This window comes from Podarcis melisellensis (assembly GCF_964234715.1).
Source record: "Podarcis melisellensis genome assembly, chromosome: 2".
Lineage (NCBI taxonomy): Eukaryota > Metazoa > Chordata > Lepidosauria > Squamata > Lacertidae > Podarcis > Podarcis melisellensis.
In genome coordinates, this window is record NC_138529.1 from 4,112,752 (window position 1) to 4,129,514 (window position 16,763).

Here is a 16,763-nt window from a genome sequence, read left to right on the forward strand (position 1 = left end):
TTTACAGCAGAGGTGAAATAAGCTGTCACAATGGAGATCGGTTTCATGTGGTCTCCATGTGACAAAAATAGCATGTGCCTTCCAGATTTGCTCCAGCTAAGAAGGGGCTGTATTGATCCTCTAGCCATGAAAGGGGCCTGGGGGGATATTTATGAACTGAGTTTTTCAGTTGCTCAGCAACTGGAGAGAAGTGGGGGTTGCCCTGGCCACCTGCCCAACTTGACTATGAATGGGTGATTGTGATAGGCTGGTGACCCGGCTGGGACCACATGGCTGGGAGGAGAGGCTGAGTCATCCAGACAGGAACACACACCCCAACCACCACCACCCCACCATCACATGCTAGCCGCTCTCCCCCCACCCCAACTCTTGCATCAAGAGAATCTGCCTCTTGAATGAGCTTCCCGTTCCACACCTAGAACAGCTGCCCTGAGGCCAGGTGCCTTTTGTTACCCTCTTCTCTGCATTTCAGTTTGTTCTGCCTTGGAACACCTGTGTCTCTGGGAACAAGGCCCAGATTTCCTTTGCTGCCCCATCCTGTTTCCTTCCTGGCAGAACTGACAGAACATGGCACATCTTTCCTATCTCCATAGCCATTCCTTTTTTAAATAGGTGGCATTCCTGCGTGCCACTGGATCTCCTCTATCCTCCTCCCCCCGAAGTTCTGTTTCAACTCCAGCTGCATCAGAAGGCACCCTGTCCAGAGCACCAGCCTCCTTTCCTGGCAGCGATTTCCATTTTTATAGCACCATAGTGCTGTACAGTGATTAAAGCAAGCAATCCTTTGAGGTAGGCCCTTGACAAGGAATAACCAAGGTTTCAGGACTACAACTCCCATCAGCCCATTGGCCATTCCAGCTGGGGCTGATGGGATTTGGAAGGCACCATGTTGACTACTCCTGCCCTTAAATAATGTCATTCTACTGTAGTGGAGATGTAGGGGAGAACCTGACTGAGCAAGGATCTGAACCCAGGGCATTCACATTCCAGTTTGACCCTCCCTAGACTGCACTGCCTTTCACTCATTTCTTACAATGACTCATTGCTCCCCCCTTTCTCCCATGTCAACAGCATCAATCTGAGCTTTTGTCTGAATGCATCTGGGAAACATGTGCCCGACTCCATTGGTGAGTAATATGGGGAAGGGGTGGCGTCTATGCCACTGACAAGTGCTGGCATCAAGAAGTTGTCTCAGAGTCTAGCACAGCTGGTCGTCCACAGGCATCTGGTTGACCACTGGGAGAACTGCATGTTGGGCTAGAGGAGGCCTTTGGCCTGATCCAAAGGGCTCCTATTATGTTCCTATGAACCTTCAGCATCAAGGAGGCCTTGGAGTTAGGTCAAGATCAGCTGGAGGTCAAGCCACGTTTTCAGATTCTGGGACCCAGAAGCTGGGACAGAAAGCATGGCGAAAGCAGAAGGCTACACAGCAAGGAGGGGGAACCTTGGCCCTGCAGGTGTTGCTGGACTCCACCTCCCATCACCCCACAGGCAGAATGGCCAATGCTCAGGAATTATGGGAGATTGAGTCCAGCAACATTGAGAGAGGCACTGGAGGCCAGCAATAAAGCGAGATGAGCGCCGCAACCCCAGAGTTGTCTGCAACTAGACCTAATGGTCAGGGGTCCCTTTACCTTTAAATTGACGTGTAACAAATTTCTTTTAGTTATAATGAAAATGGGCAGGAAGAGCATCTGCCACACTTGTAGTGACCCATAGGCCCCAAATTACCAATGGTCCGAGTACAGTGCAAGAGTGTCCCTTCCACATGCCAAAAATGCTGTAACTCTGAGGAAGCATCGCAGAACAATTAATAAAGCTGAATGATGTTTGGGTGGTCTGGGAGAACTCCACCTCTATTATTGCATAAGCAATGAAATGTTGCAGAATATGCCTGGAAACAACCATCAATCTGAGCCCTCCCTGACTGCCATTTTGCTAAGAAACCAAGAGTTATATCTTGTGGGTGTGGGAGCCCCTCTTGGGCTGCGTTCTGGGGCATAGTGCTATCACAGCTCAGTTGACCCCATCTTCTTCTCTCCTGCATGCGTAGGGTTCAATGTGGAGCTGCACCTCGACCACCTCAAACAGAAAGGGGCAGTGAAGAGAGCGCTCTTCCTGCGTTCCCGCCAGCCCCACCTAGTCGAGACCCTCCAAATCCGCAACGGTGCCAACTCTGAGTGCCGCGAGATGAAGATCTACCTCAGGGTGAGTCTCAGTCTGTGCCCACAAGCTCTGCCTTCTTCTCTTGGGTGTGGCTGTTCTTCAGCATATTTCTGCACTTCATTGCAAGGAAAGTTGCGGCTTTGTGCAGGGGTGGGTAACCTGTGGGTTTGCCAGATGTGCTGGACTCTGCTTCCCAGCACCCATATCCAGGGATCTAAAAAGGGTTCCCACAGTGGCTGGTGTGTGACTGCACCTGCAACTCCATGCAGCCCTCGCCGTTTGGCTGAAGAGTCAGAGGAGCACCCGTCACCCCATGGCGCAGCAAGCATTTCTTTGCAGCATGGGATCCATGCCCTCGGTGCCTTATCCCCCCTCTGTCTCTTTCTCCAGAACGAGACTGAATTCCGCGACAAGCTCTCCCCCATCCACCTGTCCCTCAACTTCTCGCTGGATCCAGAGGCCCCGCAGGACGCACATGGTCTGCAGCCCATCCTCAACTACCTCACACACAACCACATTGAACAGAAGGTACTCTCGGGTTGGAGGATTACTCAGCAGTTGCTCCCAGCATTCCATGAACACATGTTTGGTGCTATGGGATACAGAAAGGGCTTCTCTCCTCCCTGGCAGGGTAGACTGCAGTGCAGCGACACTCAGCCTTTCTGGAAAGATAATAACCCCAAAGCATGTAAGGTCTACAAGACAGGGAAACCTAATGCCCTTTGTCTAGAAGAACTGCAGGCTATCCAACGGTTAATGGTCACTTTCAAAACACGACAGCTCAGAAGTAGTGGCTCAGCCTTGGACACAACAAGAAGCCAGAATTCCGGGACTCGGCAAGAAAATGCTGCCTGCACGGGAGGAGATGGGAAGCATGCAAGCCCAAGACTCACTGCAGCTTATGAACATAGTTCTACACCATGGTTTAGCTGTTCAACCAAATGCAGCTTTTGTAGTTTTGTAGCTTAGGTTATGTCAGCATAGTAATAGATTAACGTGATCCTTTTAGTGTCAGCAAACAGGCAAAGAGGTGTTTTTGTGTTTTTTGCCCACCAGGCCCAGATCCAGCTGGACTGTGGTGAAGACAATGTCTGTGTCCCTGACCTCCAGCTTGACGTTTTTGGGTAAGGCGCTCTCTTGCCTCGCTCTGTGGCACCACAAACATGGAAGAAGCCAGGCAGTTTGGGTGATGTTTGCATTCTGTTGCTTTATCCGCCACCCAGAATATTCAGGCAGATCCCCACTCCCCCTTGCATCCTTGTTACACATGTTGAACCCTCTGCTTTTCGTGGATTCAGGAAGGGATTGTAGCTGTTGGCACCCTCTGCAGAAGTCCTGATCTCCCTTCTTTCTTCCAGGGGTCTACTCTCTTGCTAATCAGATATTCCCTCTTCCCAGCGCATCTGCATCCAGCACGGCCATGTGGGAACACCAGAACATACAATACAATACATGCACACCTTTGGGGGGCTGGGGAGCAGTGATTTCCCTCGGAAGGGTTCGCCTTCAGCAGTTTGGCTCCCTCTGCTGTTGTAAAACGGAAGTGCAATTGGACGGGATAAAAAGATGGCCAAAGCTACGCTCTTCTTATTACCCACAGCAAGGGCTCCTGCTTCTCTGCTGTTAGCTGATCTCGTGCCTTTCCCATCTAATAGCACATGGGCATAGATTATATCACTTCTTGTGTTGTGTCAGCAGCATCTTGCACACTGCTTGCCCATATGTAAATGTTTTAAAAAGTAAGCTTTCTAATAATAGAGTAATGTAAAAGAGTAAGAATTGCAAAAGGCGGCACATAAACAGAAGCAAGCTATGAATTAAGGGGAGGGCATGTGCTCATCCAGACCAACAATCCTTTCCTATCTGAATCTGTCTGCAATCAATGGGGGGGGGCTGTAGCTCCATGGAAGAACATCTGCTTTGCATTATGCCTCTGAATCCCAGTTGCTGGGAATTCCAGGGGGGGTGTAGTTGCACCTGCGTCCTCCTTGCAGGTTTCCCACAGGTATCTGGTTGGTCACTGTGAGAACAGCTGAATTAGATGAGTCATTGGGCTGATCCGGCAGGACTCTTCTTATGTTCTTCTGCATGCAGAAGGTCCAGCCCCTGGTGTCTCCAGGCAAGGCTGGGAGAAACTCCCAGAAGAGCTGCTTCCAATCAGTATAGACGTTGCTGACCTGGGCCAGTCACCTGACTTTGTAGAAGGTCGTTTCCTACCTTCCTAGGGATCCTGCTGAACACATTCAGTGCCCTTCTCCTACCTTCACAAGGTTTCCATTCCAGGCTGCAGAGACCTGAGATCTCAGTTAAGCAAATGCTAAACACTCAGTACTGGGTGCATTCAAGGAATGCTCTTGGAGGCCTTTGTTATGGGAAATATATATATATGTGGCACTAGTATTAAGGACACAATAGGTACTCCTTTTTACGCAGAGAGATCTGTGCCTGGCATGCACACTGAACATACAGGCCCATTTTCATTTATAATCCTGTGTATAATGGGAGCTGCCCAGAGGGGTGGGGGCATAGTTGGATAGCTCAGTCAGTAGAGCATGCAACTCTTAATCTCAGGGTTGTGGGTTCAGTCCCCATGTTGGGTGGAAGATTCCTGCATTGCAGGGGGTTGGACTAGATGGCCCTTGTGGTCCCTTCCAACTCTGCAGTTCTTTGAATCTACCTGAGGCACTTCTGGGACTCTCTTTGTTCCATATGTCAGTCCAAAATGAAGGGTGGAGGAGAAACTGAATACAGTTTTTGCCATTGTTTTTTAAGTTCAAAGTGATAGAAGCTTCATGTGTGAAAACAACCAGAGTTGCATGGCCTGAAATGGCTGCTCTCTATATTGTACCTCCTAAAAATGGGCATCCCTGGATCTTCACTGATAATGTGTGTGCTCTCCTTCTCCTTCTTTGCTGGGTCTGTCGCAGGGACCACACTGTTGTCTACCTGGGAGACAAGAATGCGCTGAACCTCACCTTCCACGCCCAGAACCGCGGTGAGGGTGGTGCCTATGAGGCTGAGCTCCACGTTACCATCCCACCGGAAGCAGACTACATGGGGGTTCTGCGGAATCATGGGGTATGTGCCTCCGCTGGTGGGACCTCATCCTTCTGCAGGCAAATTGCCTTGCAACCCCTCCTGGCCAGCGGGGAGTGAACTTAATGAAGAGGCTGTCCTTTCCCAAAGCTTGGAACTGAGATACAAGCACAATTCTCAATTTTTGGGAAAGCAGATATATGATGGTGGGTTCCTGAGTATGATCATTTTTAAAGAAGAAGAAGAAGAGGCAGCAAGTTTATCCTTTGTGGGTTTTTGAAATAACATAGGAAGTGCTTTTGCAAAAAGGTCTAGTCCTCATGGGGTAGAAGGTCTGTGAAACTGATAATAGGTTTTGCAGCTGCAACTATCATGGCCCCCTCTTGAGGGATCCAGAGAATGCGGTTATGGTGAGGCTGCAATGCTTGATTGCTTAGATTGGTATATTAAAATGCTCTCAAATTTCTTTTTTAAAAAATAAAATAATGTCCCTGATTTCCTCAGAGAGCAGACTTTCTGAGTCAACCTGTGGGTGGGGCTGGGATGATGACTCCACCCACCATCCCAGTCTCTGCCAACCGGATGTCCTCCATATGTTTTAGGGTACAGCTCCCCGCGGTCCCAGCTAGTGTGGTCCCTTGCACCCTTGGCAAGGAGGTGCATCAATGCCATGCTCTGGAGAAAAAACACATTTTACTGCAATAGCCACATGAGAAATTGCTACATTTGATGCGACCCAAATACTTTAAGCATCTGTCGTGAGGGTGAGGCAATGCACCAGCCCCTGAGCTCAAGCAGAGGCAAGTCCACCCTCCTCTTCTCACCCTTGTTCCCTTCTGTCTTCTAGAACCTTTCCAGCCTGAGCTGCCACTATGACACGGTGAATGACACCAACATGGTTTTCTGTGACCTCGGCAACCCAATGAAGGCAGGCGCCAGTGTGAGTGTCTGCACTCCGTGGCAAGGGGGTCTTGTTAGGGGCAGGTGGTTGGAGGACTTTTTGAGCCACTTCCCTGGCGCTTGGGATGTGCTGGGAGAGCCTGGGATACCATAAGATGAGAAGTCAACTGTGGTGAAGGGATCTATGGTTATGGTGCGAAGGGGCCGCTCATTGGAGCAAGGCAAAACTAGCAAGCTGTGATCAGAGCCACTTTAATCTATTTGTGATAGGGGACTCAATGACAAAGTACGAGAGAGCTTCTGTGTCCTTTGGGAAGCTGCAAGCAGGGAGAGTGATGGCACTCATAATAATGGGGGGAGCGTATATATGGGGCACAGTGCCTTTTCCTCCAAGTGGGAGCTATTTGTTGGGGGGCATTCATCCCACCCGTGTGTGAGGATTAACCAATTAGGGTAGGGCTAGCTAAGCTCACCCAGAATAGGAAGGTTGGCTCTACCATAAGGCAGAGTGAGGCCGCTGCCTCAGGTGACACACAGCCATTGACAGTGGGGGGAGGGACACAGATACTGACTCTTCTCTTTTCCGTCTCTCGCCTAGCTCTGGGGTGGCCTACGCTTTACTGTGCCTCACCTTGATGCGAAGAAATCCATCCAATTTGACTTTCAGATTCACAGGTAAAAATCAGCCAGAGAATTCCCCCAAATTCTCCCCATAGCTGCCCCTGTTTCCTGCCCCAGGACGGCGCATTGCAAGGAAGGACCAGGGCTAAATGGGTGAGCTGATTTTTGGGAGGCTTGTCTTCCATTGCTGACAGAGCAGGGATTGGCAGCCTGTTTCTGGACTCCCATCATCCCTGTCCGTTGGCCAAGATGGCTGGTGATGATGGGAGCTGGGAGCCAAATGACACCTGGAGGGCTGCAGGTTCCCCACCCCTGTGACAGAGGAACCGCAGGATTCCCCAGGGCAGGATTCAACTAAGTGCAGAACACGGTCCTCTTGTGCAAAGGAATTCCCCCCTCTCTTCCCCCTGCGCCTCTTTAATCCTTTCCGGGGGACGGGGGCTTTTTGCCCAAGTGGAATGTGTCCTGGCACTCTGGTCATGCCTCTTCCTTCCCTAGGTTGATGACAGAGGGGTGTGCATGCGTCTGTGTAAAAACCACAGAGGTACAATTTCCACCCATTGCTCTGCCCACTTTTGTCTCTGGGCCCACCTGCCTTTGGGCTGAATGAGGGTCCACAACCCCTTTCCTAGCTGCTGCTTGTGTACTCTTCTTCTGTGCAGTGCCAGTCCTACATACAGTCACATATGACTATGTCTCTTTCACTACAGCAAGAACGCAAACAACTCCCACAGTGAGGTGGCTTCGTTCCCCTTGCGTGTCGAGGCTGCCGTTCATCTCAAAGCCCAGGGGTGAGTGTGACGCCAGAAGCAAAGTGTTTGGCATGGTCATTAATAGTTTTAATAAGAAGGTGTGAGTGAGGCCCCCACATCTCCTCTTCAGTCCCCAAAGGGTAAATTATAGCTCTTCCCTGGTGAACCCCTGTCTCTCTTTGGGAGGGATATACACTCATGAAGTGAGGTCTGCTCGTTCATTGAGACTTTCCCCTCTGCCTCCCTCTTTGCTCCCCCTGGGGGTTCCCTCAACCCTCTAGCTCATATTTGTGGGTGGTGTGGGGAGAGGAGAGGGGGGAAAGCCCTGGTTGAGCTAGAGGAAGCCCCTGCGTTGGCTTCTGCACTCAGGACTAGTTAGCTGAATCTCACCCGATGCTCAGATCCTTTGTAGCAGCCCCAAGAAGCAGGTCTAGGAATCCTGTCTCTGAAGTAGCACTAAGACAACACTCCAGACGCTTCAGTTTAGCTGGTTCACACTCAATCTGTTTTCCCCACGGGAGGCTAAGCTAGTCAGAGGATATCTGTGATCGGGGGGGGGGGGGGACATAAGAGAGCAGGTGGTCCTTTAGGAACTTTGGACTTTGTGAATTAATACAAGAACCTTGAAGCTGCCCTGCAGTGAATTGGCAACCAGCACAGTTCTCTCAGCAGCAGAGGGTCGTGCTGCCAGTAATTCTTATTTACTTCATTTCATCTGCTTCTGTGAGCCACACGAGCTGTAGCTTCTGCATCAGAAACTCTTTTGTTTCAGTAAGTAGATAAATCCAAATACACATGAAGCATATTAACAATAATGTTTGGTGTTTTATAGTGTTTTTAATATTTTGTTGGGAGCCACCTAGAGTGGCTGGGCAACCCAGTCAGATGGGCAGCATGTTGTTGTTCTTGTTAATTTACTATTTTTCCCTCTTGGATGTTGTTATCACCTTTTTGAAGAATCTAGGTTAGCTGCCTGGAACAATTTATGGAGCAATAAAAATATTTCAATAAATAAATGATACCAATGCCAGAGATCTTACAATTTGATATTGCTGAGGAAAAGGGGCTAGGAAAAGGATCTTCATTTTGAAATTACCAAAGAGAGATTTTTTAAAAGTTGCAATAAAATCCGCTGTTACACCAGAAAACAATACAATGCAACTGATGAGGGCTTTGGCCTTCAGGTTTGCAACACTAGTTTTATTGCAATTCTGTAAAGTTTTTGTAATTTTGCGTTTTTTGCCATTTTGAATAGCCTAAATAATTCATAAGGATTTTGCTCTAGCCTGTTTAAAATCGCTTTTTCTTCTGCATGTCTGAGTGCCTTCCTTTCCCCTTCTATAGAGCATCCATGCCAGAGACAGTGTCCCTTCCAGGGACTGGCTTGCTCCCAGGTCGAGCGCTGCAACGAGAACAAGACGTGGGCCCCGGTGTGTGCCATGTCTATGAGGTGGGTGTTGTCCACGGACGACAAGAGTGCAAGGGTGGTGGCAGTTCATGCATGGGCAGGATCACTCTTGCTTTTGGAACCATACCTTTGCTTAGCAAGCAAGGAGGGGAAAAGGTGAAATTCTGAATCCTGTGCCCAGTGCTGTATTCTGTGTTTCTTCTGTGTTCCTGAAGAATTATGGCATGCACACTATCTCATATTCTTAGCTTTCAAGGTTTCACAAGGGAGAAATCTGTTGGCAGCACTGATAACTAAATGGAACCTCCAGCATTAGAGGCAGTGTATCGTTGGATAATGGGTGCTAAAGGGCAAACTGCAGGAGAGAGTGTTTGCTTCATTCCTGGAAGCACGTGTCTTGCCACTATTTAAAACAGTACCAGTCTGTCTCTCCTCCTTTCTCTGTGACCACTGGGCCTGTCCACCATGTTTAGATCATTGTGCTTTTCCCCCACCCCCATCCCTGCTGCTCAGTGCTGGAGCATCTGCTTTGCATGCAGGTGAGGGGAAACTTCTCAGTCCTTGCAACCCCCAGAGAGCCATTTCCAGTCATAACGGACCACTCCAAACCAGATGGGCTCATAATCTGACTTGGTGATGTAATGCAGCTTCCGATGTCCCTGCGATTTGTTTTCTTCCCATTTGTCCTGCAGTTTTTGAATGACGGGCCAAGCGCCATCAGCGAGGGGATCCTGGACATCAGCTGCCCGCTCCGGACTCAAGGGCGAGCTGTGATGTACATGACACGCTACGTGGCGCAAGCCAACTGCACCTCCAGCCACTTCCTCAACCCGTCACGCCTGCAGGTAATGGTTGGTCAGCGGGCGGGAAAAGAAGCGACTCTGCAGAGGCCTGGCCTGGGATGTGAGTTTGGGGCCTGGAGCTCAGCCTCTGCAACCAGGGACAGTGCAATTCCCTATCAGCACAGGATTAAAATGCTGAGGAGTAGGAGCATTTTTAGGTGGGTGGGGGAACTCAGCGTTCACAATGCAGAATGCCAGCCTCTCCTCCAGACAAGCCTATTTATTAAGCATTCATCCTGATTTGATTGCACGAAGCCTGCAGAAAAGTTAGATTATGTGTATCCTTTATTGGGCACTCATTTTAATTTGTTTGTAGGGAGGTTCTATGACATTGAGCATTCATCCTAATTTGCCTTTGGGGTGTTTCTACATCTTTTTATTAGTCATTTGTTCATCTTACACTTTTCAGTGCATTTCCCCATTACTTTCCAAACTGCAAAAATCCAGTTTCTGGGGTTTTAAAGTGGATTTTTTGCCATAGAGACAGATCGCCTTGATCCACTTTAATTATTCAAGCTTCTTGGTATTTTCTTGACTCCTTCCTGAAAACTCTGACAATCTGATGGCCCTCCAGGGTCTGAACCTTCTTTGTAACTCATCCCCATCCTGTTCTGTGCCAGGAACCCTAATGCTTTGCCCCTTCCCCAACATTTCTCCAATAGCCTCTCTTGCCCCCGACATATATTTGTCCTTTGTAACCTGCCTCCATTGGTCGGCTGGAAAAGAAAAAACGGTTAAGCACGGTGTCTCCATGAGTCACTGCATGCCTGCTTCTTGACACAGACAGACCCAGGAGCTGAGTTTCTCTTGAACAATGGGATGGGGAGGGTTTTTTGTTTTAAGTGAGAGATGCTTGACTACCAGAGAAGGAGACTGCTAAACCTCAATGAAAGAATCAGCTGTTTTCTTATAAATTCTGTGCATCTCCTGTGGCACTCCTGCTCAGTCTGATTCAGCAGAACTTGTGGACATGCAAAGAAGCAGAATCTTAGTTCAAGGATGGAACTCAGTGACAGTCACCAGCAAGGAAGGCTTTAAAGAGGGATCGGACAAATTGGTGGAGGCTATCGGTGGCTCCTAGCCATGGTGCTGTGCTAAGGCTATGCCTCCATCATCTGAGGCAGAAGGAGTTGTTGCAGAGGGAGCTTAATGGGGGGGGAATGGCAGTGGGGTCGGTGAGTGGAGTGAGCAGAAGTGCAGCATCTATGTCAACTGTATCACTGGGTCACAGCTAACTATAGAAAGGCTTGTATAGTGGGCTCATGACTATTGATAACTTATTTAGAAAGGTGCCTTCTTTCTTTCTCTCTTTCTCTCTTAGCTGGAGCAGAGCTCAGCAGCTTCACCTTGGCCAGAGCAGCACTATGTGCAGAAACAAGATGGAGTTTTGAACACTCTGGTAAGCCTTGTAGCTTCTTCAGCTGGAAAAAAAAATCACCCAGAGTGACCTACAGCAATCAGTTAGCTGCCCTCAGACTTTTAGTCTAAAATACATAACATGTAGGAAGAAAAATGTAAACTTGAGCACTTGCTCTTATCTACAGAGCGCTTACAATGACCACCTGGAATGCGAGAGGAGAAGCCAAAAGTTGCTGGTCCAGCTGAGCTGATGGAGTGGTCCTTCTTCCCTTTTCTTTCTCCTGACAAAGCCCCTAATGCAGTGTTTCTCAGCCCGGGGTCCCCAGATGTTGTTGAACTACAACTCCCATCATCCCTGAATTCTGGCCTTGCTAGCTAGGGATGATGGGAGTTGTAGTTCAACAACATCTGGGGACCCAAGGTTGAGAAACGCTGCCCTAATGCATCCCTTCCTCATGCTCTTCCGCAGCCTTTGCTCACATAATGATTTCATGTCATTCTAAGATCTCCGTCGGTATGAAAAGTTGTGTACAGCCCTTATCATTTCCCTTCCCAGTTATAGCTTTAGAACAGGGTTCCCAAAGTGTGGAAGCAGCAAGGAGAGGAGGCTCTGCTGCCCTCAGAGGAGGAAGAAAACTGCAGCTGGGCCAAGATGGGGCGAAGAGACCGACAAGGCACTTGAAAGGAGTGGAAAGTCAGTACATGGGAAGGAAGCAAGCCATGAGAAAAAGGGGGCAAGGCTGAGAGACAGCACCTGCACAGCACATTGCAGTTCCTAAGCAACCGGCAGAAAAATCATTAAGTGGTCTGCCAAGACCCTCAACAATTTTCAAAGGGTCGTGGGTCAGGGAGAAAGTTTGTGAATCACTTAGACATAATGACTTTCCCCAGGAGTTACGCTTTAGTTGTTAGAAGCACTGTTGCTGCATCCGATCGCTTCCTTTGGCCCTGGTGGCCTAACTGGGTTTCTGGGGGTGTTTTCAGCCTCAGGCTCTCTTCTGACTATGGTTCCTTCTTGTGCTGTAGAAATGCAATGACGAGGAGTGCTTCCAGCTCCGCTGCCACATGGGGGCGGTGCAGAGACAGAAAAGTGTCAGCTTGCGCCTCTACTTCCGCATCTGGTCCAAGAGCTTCCAGCTGGTAAGCCCAGCACCTGCCTGGAGCCTCTTCCAGGCCTCACTTTACAGCTGCTGCAGATTTGATTTCGGGGTTAAGAATCGACTTGAGAGAGAGGAAGAGATTGCTGGCTGCTGGCTGGCTTTCACAGCATCTGGTGTATTGTGCTGAAACCCCTGCAGCAATTCCACCTTTCCCAGACCTTCTTGCCTCCACTGGAAGGACACACCACACACACCACACTTCTTGACTTGGCTCAGCCGATCCACGTGAGATCTATTTATTTATGATAAAGGCTTATATCCCGCTTTCCAAGCAAACAAGCCCCAGAATGACTTGCAGCTGATGACAAAAATCAAAGCACTTATTTCTTGGTGGTGGAGCAATGAAGAGAGGCATGCAGCTGGTGTCTGTCTGTCTGACTCTCTCTTCCACATGGAAATGTTGTTTGCCTAAATAAAATAGTCACTGCAGGAAGCCAATGGCCTTCCCTTCCCCATACATTTACTTTTGCGGGCTCATCCTTTGGGAAGAGGATATGTTTGACTCCACACTAGGTCTCTTCAGAGTCAGCTGGCCACATACTAACCCAGGGCATCCCAGGATCTGGCCCTCACTTTTATTTTATCCCCTTTACACATTTGCAGAAAGAGAATAATCCCCACACCATACAGTGCGAAGCTGTCTACTACGTGCAGAAAGTGCCCTACAAAATCCAGCCTCTAGAGAAACCCACCGCTTACCTCAAGGTCAGTATTCATTACCATTAACTATTGTTGATGTTTATTGTTATAAATCCTTGGTGGCGGTGACAATAATAGTAGTATCCTGCTTTCAGGATGCAGATCTTTCCAAGGTAACTTACAAATAGCATTAGAATCACAAAAACCTAGCATGTCTTCAGGATCCTAACCACAGAACAGTTGGAGATAGATGGAGAGGGGGACAGGACAGTTTAGCTGGAATACATTTTGTTGCTTTTCAAACAAGTAAAAATTAGGCTGTAGTCCTGTACTACAGAGGTGGGAAACTGGATCTGACAGATTGGCCGGATCATTATGACATCAGGCCAAGCCTGACGGGGGGGGGCGGCTTCCCACTTGTCAATCACTTGATGTCACAATGACACTGGGTGACTCATTCTTCCATAGTGCTGTGCTGCAGAAGCCCCAGTGATCAAATGATGGTCAATGCTTGCAAAGCACTGTTCAGGGAGCTTTGCAGATGCTGATGGTTAGCTGATCTATGGTGCCTGCAACCTCCCTTTGGGCCAGTTATGCCTTTGCCTGCCCAACATCTGCCATCATATATGACATCAGGGGACATGATTTGCAGGCCACTTGGGGGGCTGGGGACCCAGTTAGGCCCACCAGCCAGGGCTGCTACACACACCTACTTGGGAAGAGGTCCCATAGAACTCAATTGGGCCTTCTTTCAACAAGCTGTTGAATCATGCTGTTGATCAAAGAGAGTGTTTTGCACATCTTTCTAGATTGGATCAGGGTCCATCCGTGGAATTCTGGTTCCAATAGGAGGCAGCCAGATACCTCTAGATAGACGCTCACAACCAAGGAATGGCCACCTTTGGTGTTCGTTCCCTGTGCCTGATACTGAGGAGACTGTTCCTGTACATGAGGCTTCCACTTAACCTCTGGATGCAAGACAGGTGATAACCTTATTCCTGCTTCCTTTCTGCTGACAGGTGCAAACATCACTGCACTGGCCCAAGGCAGAGACCAGTCAGGGGGTTCCTCTCTGGATCATCATCTTAGCCATTCTGATTGGATTGCTGCTCTTGGCGCTGCTCATCTATGTTCTATACAAGGTGGGATAACTGAGTTGGGAGAAAGTGGGGGGGGGCGAGGTTCAGAGTTGGGGATAAGGTGTTAGAATCTCCGACACACCAGCTGCAAGTAGGACTGTAATGACTAAATTCATCAGCTTAGGATGCTCCATGTTTTTATGCTAGACTGCTAAAAAGCTTTGCTTTCAAATGCTTTTTAACAGCAGTTTCTTGGCCTTACAGTTGCAGAGAGCAATATGAACAAATAATAATAAAATTCCAAATGCCAGATGAACACTGTGCAGGATTTCAAGTGGTAATAATGGGGTGTGGCTTCAGCACTCTGGACAGCTCCTAGCCCCCTCCTTTCTCTATTATTTCTAGTCCCTGCAATACCCACCCCGCACCCTCATAGACACTTTGAGTCATTTTTGCACATTGCACAGAGCTAAATTCAGGTTTGCCATCGCCTGCATGCTCAACTGAGAGTTGCAGCTACACTGCAGTTACCTGGCTAAAGCACCTCCAATAGTTGCAAATGTGTGTTTTCTGCTTTCTGTGCAACTAAAAGTGTCATGTGTGAGGTCATGTATGATGCAGGCAGCAAGGAGCAATGCAATTCTGCCCTTCACATGTAGCTGCCGCCACAAGGAATCTGGAGCAGCTGTAATGTGTGAGCCTCCCCCTCAGTCCCTAACGTTCCTAATTCTTGGATTGTGGAAATGAAAGACTTAGTGCAAACAACAACAAGAAGGAAAAAAGCATGACACGTGTAAATCCATTTTTGGTCGCTTGATGATTACAACATGCAGTCACAATTTGCATGTGAGAATGCGCTGCTGCAAGTCCAACTTCTGTGATTGCCCTGCATTTTGATGTAGTCAGTTCACATATTCAACAGAGACTTAGTGATTTGTACACTCGTGTGAAGGAGTCTTAAGTGTGCTTAATTTTCATGATTTATTCTGACTGCAGAGTTTTGGTTTATTTTTATTTCCTGCCTTTTTGCTATTTTGCAAAAAAAAATCTCAATAACTTTTGTGTTCGGATCTTCACTTTTTGAAATATGGCCACCCTAATTTCTGTGACTTGTGCAAAAACCTCTCTGCTTTTACCCTATGGGTGTTTCTAGCTTGGAGATCTGTCTGAAAACTAGCAGGCAGGATCTATAAGATGCAGTGGGCTAGAGTAGTGTTACAAGACTCACTGGATAGATTGGTGGAGCAGTCCCGCTCTTGTTTTGTACTGTTATGGGTAAACTATGCTGGGAATGTCTCCTGGGGGAGTTTTCCTTCTTTTGGTTGTCTCCCCATCACGATGAAGGTATCTAGAGATGTGCACAAGGCACGTTCACTGCAGTGGTGTTTGCCCCGGAGAAGATTCCCGGGTTGTACCTTTTACATTATAAGCACTGATCTTGTCTCTGTGTTTCCTCCACAGCTGGGCTTTTTCAAGCGCTCACTTCCTTATGGCACGGCTATGGAGAAAGCTCAGCTGAAGCCACAAGCAGCTTCAGAAGCCTAGCAGGCCCAGCCTCGCCCTCCATGTAGGTGTGTTGCCGCTGCTGCCCTGCAAAGAGGCACCAGGATCGTCCGCTGTGAGCACTGAGAAGGGGAGCACAGCCAACACCAGCAGGGAAGGGCCACAGGCACCGGGCCCCACAGACTGCTGCAGAGGCCAGGCACCTCTGCTCCTCACAGAGAAAGAGGCTGCAGGCTCTCAAGGCCCAGCGCCCTCCCTCTCCCCCGATTTCCCTGGGGCTTGGATTCTACAAAACCCATCGTGCCCTGACGGGGGGTTGCAGCAAAGGCATTTGCTCCCAGCAAAAAAGGGAATACTTGAAGCCGCTGGAGCGGCCGGTGCTGGTCTGATCTCAGGCCCCCTAGTGTCAAGCTGTCTGTTCCGTCCATATGTGGGGAAGGGCGCCGTGCCCTGGACAGTTTCCAAGCTGCCAGTCTCCTCTGATAATAACCACAGCTTGGCTGAAAGAGAAAAAGAAGCACAATCACCTCCCGAGTCCAGCTCTTTCTCCGCCACAGGCCGGAACAAAGGATCCTGGGCTCTCACTTCCGGTCTTCCCCCCAGCCTGCTTCCTGTGGGGGATGATGTGGGACAGAGACTTAAGCTGGGATAGCCAGGTGCTCCCGCAATGCCAAAGATTTGCCACGTTTGGAAGCCAAGCCATCACCCGGTGTCGGCCCGGACTCGCCGACGGTCTTCGCACTGATCTCCAGAAACCGCTAGAGATTTTATTTTTCAGATGCCACTTTAATTAAAAGAGGATGAAGAAATGAGAATGAAGAAATGAGGAAGGTGCCGCTGCCTCATGGCAGAGACAGGGGTTGCCGAGTTTAATTTAAAATGTTCATGTGCAATAAATGCTTCCATATTTTCCACAATGCCTCTTTCCCCCCCTAAGGATGACGAACTGCAAGGGGTTGAGAATGGATGAAAATTCCACTGTTCGTTCTTGTAGGTGAGAGTGGGAATTCTGATGAAAAAAAGCCTGAAGAGAGAGATGCAGGAAGGGGTTCAGTGAGAAACACCCCTAGTAAGGGCAATAATAATAAGGGCAGAATACTAAAAACATGATAAAACATCAAACATTAATGCCTTTAGGCGTTTTCTAAGTCAGATAGTTGTTTATTTCCTTGACATCTGATGGAAGGGCATTTCACAGGGCAGGCGCCACTACAGAGAAGGCCCTGTTTGGGGGTGGGGGTGTTGCTGCCATTTGTGGCCACTGCAATTCAGGCTGTTGGGGAAGTTTTCTATTTTCC

General features: G+C 48.8%; 1 protein-coding gene across 3 annotated transcripts in view; it reads left to right on the plus strand.

The window, feature by feature from the left end:
• ITGA5 (integrin subunit alpha 5) overlaps window positions 1-16,382 on the plus strand; it is a 67,820-nt gene extending 51,438 nt beyond the window's left edge. For all 3 annotated transcript variants that reach the window (XM_081898116.1, XM_081898114.1, XM_081898115.1), the window contains exons 16-30: window positions 1,072-1,127; window positions 2,054-2,208; window positions 2,557-2,694; window positions 3,223-3,290; window positions 5,094-5,244; window positions 6,050-6,142; window positions 6,701-6,777; window positions 7,434-7,514; window positions 8,820-8,925; window positions 9,576-9,728; window positions 11,047-11,124; window positions 12,111-12,224; window positions 12,848-12,949; window positions 13,903-14,025; window positions 15,424-16,382. In XM_081898116.1, coding sequence (XP_081754242.1) covers window positions 1,072-1,127; window positions 2,054-2,208; window positions 2,557-2,694; window positions 3,223-3,290; window positions 5,094-5,244; window positions 6,050-6,142; window positions 6,701-6,777; window positions 7,434-7,514; window positions 8,820-8,925; window positions 9,576-9,728; window positions 11,047-11,124; window positions 12,111-12,224; window positions 12,848-12,949; window positions 13,903-14,025; window positions 15,424-15,507 — 1,579 coding nt within the window. In that variant the 3' untranslated portion in view covers window positions 15,508-16,382. The remainder of the gene's footprint in view (window positions 1-1,071; window positions 1,128-2,053; window positions 2,209-2,556; window positions 2,695-3,222; window positions 3,291-5,093; window positions 5,245-6,049; window positions 6,143-6,700; window positions 6,778-7,433; window positions 7,515-8,819; window positions 8,926-9,575; window positions 9,729-11,046; window positions 11,125-12,110; window positions 12,225-12,847; window positions 12,950-13,902; window positions 14,026-15,423) is intronic.
• Window positions 16,383-16,763: the final 381 nt, after the last annotated feature.